Source organism: Rhinichthys klamathensis, unplaced genomic scaffold (genome assembly GCF_029890125.1).
Source record: "Rhinichthys klamathensis goyatoka isolate OS25496 unplaced genomic scaffold, OSU_Roscu_1.1 h1tg000310l_1, whole genome shotgun sequence".
In the NCBI taxonomy this organism is placed as follows: Eukaryota; Metazoa; Chordata; class Actinopteri; order Cypriniformes; family Leuciscidae; genus Rhinichthys; species Rhinichthys klamathensis.
Genome location: NW_026606828.1, coordinates 773,894 through 783,643, shown reverse-complemented (window position 1 = coordinate 783,643; position 9,750 = coordinate 773,894). Strand labels below are relative to the sequence as shown.

The 9,750-nt window shown below is 34.8% G+C and overlaps 1 protein-coding gene across 1 annotated transcript; it reads right to left on the bottom strand.

Annotated features, from left to right (window-relative positions):
- Nucleotides 1-2,099: 2,099 nt before the first annotated feature.
- Nucleotides 2,100-9,415, bottom strand: alkbh3 (alkB homolog 3, alpha-ketoglutarate dependent dioxygenase). The gene is made up of 10 exons (XM_056271033.1): nucleotides 9,312-9,415; nucleotides 8,816-8,909; nucleotides 7,569-7,639; nucleotides 7,446-7,480; nucleotides 7,271-7,318; nucleotides 7,063-7,169; nucleotides 5,099-5,187; nucleotides 4,795-5,004; nucleotides 4,080-4,178; nucleotides 2,100-2,602 (listed from the first exon to the last, which is right to left on the bottom strand). The coding sequence occupies exons 2-10, from the start codon at nucleotides 8,889-8,891 to the stop codon at nucleotides 2,498-2,500; spliced, it is 840 nt and encodes a 279-aa protein (XP_056127008.1). The 5' UTR covers nucleotides 8,892-8,909; nucleotides 9,312-9,415; the 3' UTR covers nucleotides 2,100-2,497.
- Nucleotides 9,416-9,750: the final 335 nt, after the last annotated feature.

The window sequence follows — 9,750 nt, the reverse complement described above, 5'->3', positions numbered from 1 at the left end:
TCTCATCAGTTATTCACCCTCATGTCATTCCAAACCCATAAACCTTTTCTTCGAACACAAAAAAAAATATTTTTTATGAGACCTGAAAGATTTCTGTCCCTCCATTGAAAGTCCATTCCACCAAAACTTCGACACTTCAAAAAGTTCATAAAGAGATCGTAAAAGAAATCCATATGAATCGAGCAGTTCTTATACAGTTCTTGACACGTGAGAACAAAGCTCATTGGTTCTTGCGGAAACTCAAAGGTGTTTGTCTGACACACGAGAACAAACCTAATTGGTTCTTGCCCACCAAGCAAACATGTTTGAGCTTCTGTTTAAAATATTTAATGAGGTCTATGGATGCGTGTTGATCAATGTGTATAAAAGCCTAAATTAAATTTGTTCATCATATAAAGCGATCATTACTTTTCAGAACACTTAGAATTAACTGCTCAAATCATATTGAATTCTTTAACAATGTTTTTATGAAAACGATGAAGTTTTGGTGGAATGGACTTTCAAACAAGGGACCGAAATCTCTTAGGTTTAATTAAAAATAGCTTCATTTGTGTTTCGAAGATGAATGAAAGTTATATGTGTTTGAAATGATCTGAGGGTGAGAAAATGATGACAGAATGAACTGTCTCTTTAACTGAGTGCAGGATTAGTTTCTCAGTAAGAGCTAAGAAGAGTTGTTGCACACACTCCCCTAACCCAACAGATCTCCCTGCACACTCTGGGAATGAAACTAATAACAAAGTTAATTGTAGTGGAAAAAATAATGGCCAGTGATCCCATTACACAGCGAGGGTCCCTGCATTCCAGAACAGAAGCAGCATTTCCATGTGCAGGTCAGTCTTTATGGGGACGCTCTGAAAGGCATTGCATTGCCAGCCAAGCAGAAAGGAACACCAAGTAACTCAAATTAAAGAGCTCCGACAAATCACTGAGGTCACAAGCAAGAGCAAGAGATTCACGGTTTGCAGTGTCTAAACATTTTGCAGTTCTCTGGTTATTATCTGGCATTGCCAAAACGGTTGCATTCGTTTGACGGCGTTCTCATATTTAAGGATATTTTCTTTAAAAGAGTGACATACAGTAACAGCCCCATATATGACCCTTTGTGCCCTGAACTCCAGGGAATGAATATGCACAAATTTAAAAATAGACTCAAGAAAAGTTTTAAACAGTGGGTTACATAATATTTGTGTCAACATTGCTGTTGATTGTTCAACTGCCATCGAGTTGCCATGGTCTTCGTCTCTCGAGGACGGTGGTAATGTGTGTGGACAGAGACATCCATTTAGCTCAACCAATCACACAAGGACTCGACCGTGACTCATCAATAACGTGATGAGCACAGAAAACGTGGGAGACATGTTGTAAAAACAAACATCTTGGAAAGACTGGCAGCCCTTCAAAAATATGATAAACCTCATAATATATTAAATAAATAAATAAAGGACATGGATAGTTTCCTAGTGTTTGTTGAAAAGGCTAGTTTTGAATAAAATGTTTGACATCACCCATGTGTAACTTTAATTATAAAATTGTATAATTATATAATTATGCACAATGGTTTAAGTTTTTTTAAAAGAAAAAGAATTATTTTGTTCAACAAGGATGCATTAAATTGATCAAAAAAGGTATTTATAATAAAAAAAAAAAATGCTGTTCTTTTTGAAGTTTTTATTCATCAACGAATCTCGAAAAAATGTAGCGTGATTTCCATAAAAATATTAAGCAGCAAAAACTTACAATTAAGTTTTCAAACTTTCAAATAATAAGAATATTTATTAATAACTGATTACCAAATCATCAGTTATTTCTGAAGGTATAATGTGACACTGAAGGCTGGAGTAATGATGTTGAAAAAGTGATGCAAAGCTATAACAGGAACAAATTACATATTAAAATATATTCAAACAGAAAACAGTTATTTTAAATTGTAATAGTCTCTCACAATATTACATATTTTTTTTACTGTATTTTTGATCAAATAAATTCAGCCTTTGTGAGTAAAAGAGACTTTTTTTAAAGCAAAAAAAATAAAAATCTTACCGACCCCAAACTTTTGACTGGCAGTGTAACTAAACCCCATAATGACATTGAACAAATGTTTGTAATTCAGTTTTATTCACCATAAGCTATAAATGAAACATTGCAGAACATGCAATATTTAAACAGCAATTTACCTATAAAAAGAGCCTTTGGGGGCTGTAACTGAAATATGGGCACCTTGGCACCATTTATTTGACATTCTCCAAACGTCATAAACAAGTAAAACTTGTAATTCTTTCTTGGAACAAAAGCTATTTTGTGGACAACTGCTGTGAGAAAACGATCATTTATGTAAACAAAAATACAATAATGCCAGTCAAGTTTATCATTGTTCAGGTCTTTGACTGAAAGTGAACCTAAATAAATAATTAAATTGAACAGAAAGGATGTGTTTAACAGTATAGTCCGTGAATGAGACAGACCTCTTCAACCCTGCTGTCTCTTCTCCCAGCGATCACCTCACAGATCTCCAACTAGGACTCTCTGGCTCTGGGTATATGGTGCGGAAAGTGAGATTTATCCGAGCCCCGCGGTCATGGTACTCCTTTGCGACCTGGTGCTATTAAAAAAAAACATTAATAATGTTAAAACTGCACTCACAATGTATTTAATATTTCAAATACACGATTACACATGGTGTCATGTATATTTGGACAGACAGATGATAAAGAATGTCGCTTGACTAAGCAAAAGTAGTGCACATTCACAGATACAATGTTGAATTGGTGCCCACAGTTTGACAATTATGTAACAGCTTTCAAAGCCTATACAAATGTTGTGATCATTTTAAAAGAAACAGCCATACACGTGGGTTTAGTTAACTTTATTTTGACAGGTCAATGAGAGTTATGTCAACCTAATAAGATCGTCTGAAAGCTTTTTGGCACAATCCGTGAGTGACCTTTCTTAAACGGTTTTGAGATGTCGCCATTAAATGTTTTTGACCTTTATCTATTCTTTGTGCCTCACCAAAGGCCTGTGGTTCCTCTTGGAGTCGGATTTCAAAAACAACTCTTAATCAGGATTAAAATAACTTCCAGCAGGTTTTTACATTAAAATGCAAAAAAACAAAAAACATTTACTTTTCTAAGTGCACTCATCTACACTGTGTATAGATAGATGGCGTCATGACATGATGATTAACTGCTACATAATAAAATAACCTGTTAAATACGAAAAAGTGTGTGTGTGTGTGTGTGTGTATATGTATACACAAATGTAAAGAATCATTAAAAGAAATAACAAAAATTAAAAGTCAAACTAAATTTAAATTGTAATTCATATTTAATATTATATATATATACATTTTTCCCCCCCTCATCATCACAATATCATAATATTCTATTATCATTACTATTATCATGAAAAGTCGAGTTTACATTTAAAAGAAGCATGTTTGTGCTGAAAAGAGTGACTATAATGACTTAATTTAAATGAAAAGCACTGCTATTTTAGAGCATTTAGCTCCCGGTCCACTAGATTGCGAGGGAGTAGGTTTCTGCTCTGAAATATTGTATGTTTTGTGATTTCTCTCCAGTGTCTGTAGTATTTTATGTGCACTGTTTTGCAAAGTCTTTCTTGGAAATACTGTCCGCCTCAGTATGCTGTGAAGAAACCCGTTCATGTTCCCTCTTTACACCATTACACAGACTCTCGACGGCAAATAGTGTGACCGTTCCAGATCATCCCAATCACATGTGATCAGTTTTCCAGAATGCACTGTAGAGCCAAAACAAAGGAACACTACCCCCCCCCCCTTTCAACCTTGCTTCACAGTCTGGCTTTATCAGCAGCGTTTTTAAAGCAGACTGTTATTAACTGGCAGCTTCACTGCTCATTTTAGACTAAACAAATGCTCCTGCCAGTTCTTAGAGTCACATTAAAACTTGAATAAACTCTCGGTAAAAGTTCTTGTAAATCTTAGTGTTTTTCTGCTCCCGTCTGAGCTTGTGGTGCAACTTAGCAAGAAAACAATTCTTAGATTTCTGACTCTGGTTAACTGATTCTGTTGTGTTTATATTTCTTCAGAGCAGTACCTGCCAGTCCTCCTGTGTACAGCCTTCCATGAGCAGGAGGGTCCCGTGGGCCAGCGGGATGCGTATGCGCTCCACATAGCTGTAGTCTCCGTTGTCCTCCTGGAACACATACACATAATGGAAACATAATCAGGGTACGCAGACTTCAAACGCAAACGCCGGTTGATTCTTTCTAAGGGCTAAAAAGAAGGAGAAAATGACTCAATTCCAAAAGCGGTAGAAACTTTCACTAACATTGTAATCAGGATTCTGATAAAAGTATTAAGATTTGCCATTTTTAAACTAGTGTTTCACTGATATTCAAATTCTGACCGGTGCTGAAGTCGATAATTATTTGCACGTTATGACCAAAAATTGTATTCATTAAAATGGTAAATACATTAAAAATAAAACACTAAAATAAATGCTACAGGTGAACTGAATCAACATTGAACTGAAAGACACTATTGTCTTCTGAAAAGCTGCTTATAGCTGAATTGAACACGTTTCAAAATTGATGAACAAACGTTGTCTTAATTTTTTTCAGTTCAAACGTTGTCCGGTGGAAAACAGCAGGAAGCCCATAAAGCTGCCAGCCATTTCATGATTTTGGTTTTATTATGATTAATCGCCCTGCCCTAATGCATCGTGCATCCTAGTGTAAACACCATAATACCCAACATTTAAACCCTAGTATGACTGTGACAAGTTATAAATGGCCCATTCGCAGACTCACAGGAAGTGGCTGCTTTCGGAGACTGAACACTCTAGTGTCGCCCAGACTCAGAGAGGCGATGGTGGGCTGGGGTCCTAATGAAGGCTCGTTGTCACTGTGCCAGCCAATACTGTCTTTACCGTCCCGGTACAGGTTACACAGCAATGAGTTAAACGTGTGGCCGCTCTTCTGCTCAACAGCCAGACGCAGAGTGCTAAGAACTGGAGGCCACTATTATAAAAGAGAAATATGGAAAGAGATGCTTTAAGATGTCATTTTTGTTTGGTCACTTGCTAATGTAAAAACAGCAGATCGTACGATTTACCTGAGCATTGGCCTCCATAGTGGAGCGTGAATATGTATATGGCAGTTCTCCATACCAACAAGTGAGTCTGGGTTCCTCATATCCATCACCTGAAGTGCAAAACACAATGAATATAAAGTACGTTCTGGTATTTGTACTTTCAATACTGCTTGACATCTCTTGGGGTTTAAAGACATTTCATATTCAGTGATACTCAGTTACAGTTGCTAATTTGACTGCACTGACACTATTGAATGAGAACAAAACCTCAACTGAACTGAGTTGGATATTAAACTTGAACTGAACTGAATCAACACTGAACTGAATTGAGTTGAATAATGACACTATTGCCTTCTAAAAAAGAGGTTTTACAGCTGAAATTGAATTTGTTTCATAAATGATGAATTTAGTAACATCACTGTTATTTTCCTATTTATTACTGTCAGGCTGCTTCAAAACAATCTGTATTGTATTAAGGGCTATATAAATAAATGTGACTTGACTTGATGATGTGTCGATCTTCAGCGCACCAAATAGGGGCCGAAAGTTCGCGGAACCAGAACATATTTGTCAAAACAAGACTCGATCAGTCACAGTCAAGCATGAACTACTCCTGGTCCAAAGTAAATGTTTAAACATTTGGTATATTTGGGACTTTTTAAAAAATGATGTCGGTCCTGAAAGGTAAACAGACGAGAGAACTGGAGGCAGTGGCATTCCTGCCAATTTACTGATGAAGAAGGACTGGAAAGAGTGAGTCACTGTGGGAAGTGTACTTCGTGAACACGTCTGAGTGGGACAGATGCAGAGTGTCATTATATGCTTATTTTCATTCTCCTGTTTAGCACCAAGGCTCAACGTATGTTCATATGCTACAGGATATGCTTTTTGCTGCTTTTTCAATTTGCTTTATAAAAAATGAGCTAAAGCAACACAATTGCTGAACATTTGATCACTTATCAACTTAATTTTATTGTGTTCAGTCCACTTATATACTGTATTTAAAAATTGAGGCTTACTTAAATCATTACATTAATCATTTTTGCTGCATTAACTGAAACTGCATGGGTTGATTCTTAGTTCCCAGCATGCTTTGCATAGAACTGAACTGAAAGAGTAAATGTTAAAATTAAGTGTTATTTTATGCATTTTTGAGTAAAGGCTTAATGTTCAGTTATGTTGGACATTTAAAGAGTTTCTGACTCACTTTTTGATAGACAAATTGAAATTTTTAAGGCCTCGAAATTATCAACATGATCAACACTGCTGAAAAAACGGTTGTACACAATCTATTACATGCCTTTTGTCTGATTGATAGTTTATATTTTTTTAAGTAAGTAAAAGACCTTGTATAATTGTAAAAATATCCACCTTCAGGTCACGGTTCACGTGTCTTTTTAGCTGTGATTATTTGTTTACTGATTTTCATAAAGTAAACATAATAATAACTTTCATATTGTTAGTAATTCAAGATGAGCACTTACTGGACTGAAGAAACTTATATTTACTTGATTATCCATTTTGGAATAATGTTAATGGATAATGTTAAAATGTGAGTGTCAAATATGACCCATCAGGCTTTTGAGTTGTTTATTTGTTCATCTCTCAATTATCATAGCATATACGTTTTGCCTCCACAACGAAAACTACAGAGCTACTTTGATCATAAGACTGTAACATTTTATTGGGAGATATAGAGTGACAACTGATATTTATTTGCATTTTTGCATCCTCCTCAAGAATGAGCTCTATATTCTCACTATATCATACTATATGAGCCAAAAAAGCCTAATGCACCAAATTTTTTTCATGATGTTTTTAATATTTTGTCTAAAGGTTCAATAATTGTTCCACTTCAAAAAATTTGATTTTCTGACTATTATTTCATATGTCAGGCTTTATGGGGTTAATCATGAACATAATCTCCAGAGGTTAAAACACTATTTCCCCTTCCCCAATTTACAGTACTTCAACATGCGACTTACCCATCATTCTATAATTGGTCTTTTGTGACCAGGGCAGTTCAGCGAGCAGCTTACTAAACATCCAGTCTGCCTCCTCCTGCTGTAGGAACCCCGGTATGAGCCGCAGTCTGGGCAGAAACACAGTAAACAATCACCTAAATGCAGGAAATGTTCTTTTGAAGGGGATTTTTTTTTAGTTTATGCTACTTTAAACTCTGAGTATTCTTACCGGGACACACCAGTAGGCCCCTGACTAATCTCATAGTCACCGGCATTTCTGGGAAAAAGAAAAAAAAAAACACAGTGAATATATATATATATATATATATATATATATATATAAACGGGGTATGTCAATCAATAGGGTTTTATTGCTTGAAAGTGCCTTGTACTGAGTCACTCACTCGATCACTTTCTCTGCAGGAATCTCTCTGATGGGCTGACAAAAAGACACAGGATAAAGTAGAGACACTTAGATGTGAGCACTGTCCAAGAAAACAGCATAAAAGCTACAGAACGGCTCTTACGTCAGGCTGATTGAACTCAAATGATCGCGGTCCGTATTTCCATGACCCTGACTGGACATCTTGAGCTGAAACTTAGAACATAAATAATTTTAATTTAAGGAACCATTTAGGAATCACACTTATCACTGTCTGTAACAAAATGAACAGAAGCAGAAAACAATACATTGATACACTGTACTACACCTATATTGCCTGTTTTGTCTCCTGAAGTCCATTTATAAAGTTAGTCAGTGTTTTTTGAAACAAAATAAAATCCAATTAAGTTTTATATAACCTTTCATACTTTCTCTGACCCTTGTGTTTAAACAGGCTGTTTTTGCTACTGTACCTTTAAGATTTATATATGTAAATGATCTGTTTACGATAATTGTATTGGGTATTGGCAAAAGTTTACAGTGTGGTTATTCAAGGGTTTTTTCTTTAACAATGAATTTCCATGACTTTTCCAGTCATGTAATCATTTGGGGAAATTATTGATTTAATAAAGTTTCCATTACTTTTTCACAATTTCTCAGCTTATTTGATATTACTGCTTAAGGATTTTGGAAAATCATTTATCTGATAATTTATGTAAACAATCAAAATAATTTGCTCAATCACTCGATTTAAATAGAAAATCAAGTTTCTATTACCATTTTTTTTAGATTGTATTAATTTACATGACTTTTCCACAACTTTTCAAAGATTTTTGAAAATCATTTAATCATTTACGTAAAAAAAATCGGATAATTTTTTTAATAAACCGCCGTCGGTGTATGAATGAGTGTATGAATGGGTGAATGTGAGGCAAAATGTAAAGCGCTTCGGTGGCCATTGGGTCTGTGAAAGCGCTATATAAATGCAGTCCATTTACCAGTCCATTTAAATAAAAATAATTTACTTAATAACTTAACTTACATAAAAAAAATCCCTTGTTTAATCTAGTTTCAATGACTTTTTAAGATTTTATGAATTTCCATGACATTTCCACAATCTAACTGCACAATTTAACCATTTACAGAAAAAAAATAATCATAAAAATAAAAATGATTTATTTAATCACTTTTCAACTACCCTTTCCAAGATTTTATTGATTTCTATGACTTTTGCAGGCCTGTAAATCACATCTATACTCTCAAGACTGTAGAAACATGTTGTGGAATACTAAACAGATGTGATTATGTAAATAATGTATATGTCATTAAATCTTTTTTTTTTTTTTGCTGTACATGTATTATAATAGGTAAACTCTTGGAAAGTGGTCATACCAGTTGGCTGTTGTGGTTTGTGAAGAGGTTTGGCCCAGGAGCCCTGGACCCTCGCTCGCTGCCTTTTATCACTCATCAAAAGCTAAAAAATGATCTGACAAGACAAAAACATATGACGTCCGTGGGCTTTAGTACCTTAGAAGGACACAAAAAAATATATATATTTTTTTTCTCTCCCAGTTTTACAAATGATACATAAGGATTTTGCTGCCATCTTCAGGTATTTTTCAAATCACTCATTAAAGGATATCACTCCTATTTCATTCTTGATTGTGGTTATGGGTCAGGTTTTAAAACCAATCACTTAAAAAGTAAGATGAGCATAATATAGAGAACCATATAACATGCATAAGCATGTTTGATGTAAACAGACTGATGACATCAAACGTTATACTTATAAGTTACATTTGCACACTTCCTAGACAGAGACATGTTTTAATAACTTTTTAATGACCTGATAGCTGTCCCAAACATTAACACCTTCAATAATACTTACACACAGTCGTTTCGAGTCGATTTTTCTCGTTCTTCAACGCGTTTGAACATTTGTGTAATGTAATACAATCAGTTCTGGTGTTCATCGAAACGTGTCCGGGTTACTACAATGACCGATTAAATATTTCCTACCTTCAGATGATCGTTCCTCCCCCTGTGCTCTGTAAGTACACTGCTATTTGAATATGAACATATAAGCATCATCAAATATGTGTATTATACAAATATAATATTGTATATTTGTTTAAAAAGCAATACGTATGCTATAGATAACCTACTAGACTTTCTATTTGTTTTGTAATATTACAACTAACCTTTTGTTGGAAATATTTAAGAAGCCTACAGAATGGTACTGAAAAAAGAAACCCAGACTTACATAAGGAAAGTATTTGCTCATTTTCAACATAGATCGAACTAACTTTTAATCAATTTATATAAGG

Coding starts and splice junctions, on each gene's coding strand:
- alkbh3 (XM_056271033.1), bottom strand. CDS start 8,891: ATGAGTGATAAAAGGCAGCGAGCGAGGGTCCAGGGCTCCTGGGCCAAA. Junction 5,005..5,098: donor CTATGGAGGCCAATGCTCAG/GTAAATCGTACG, acceptor CTTTTATAATAG/TGGCCTCCAGTTCTTAGCAC. Junction 2,603..4,079: donor GTACACAGGAGGACTGGCAG/GTACTGCTCTGA, acceptor TTTTTTTAATAG/CACCAGGTCGCAAAGGAGTA.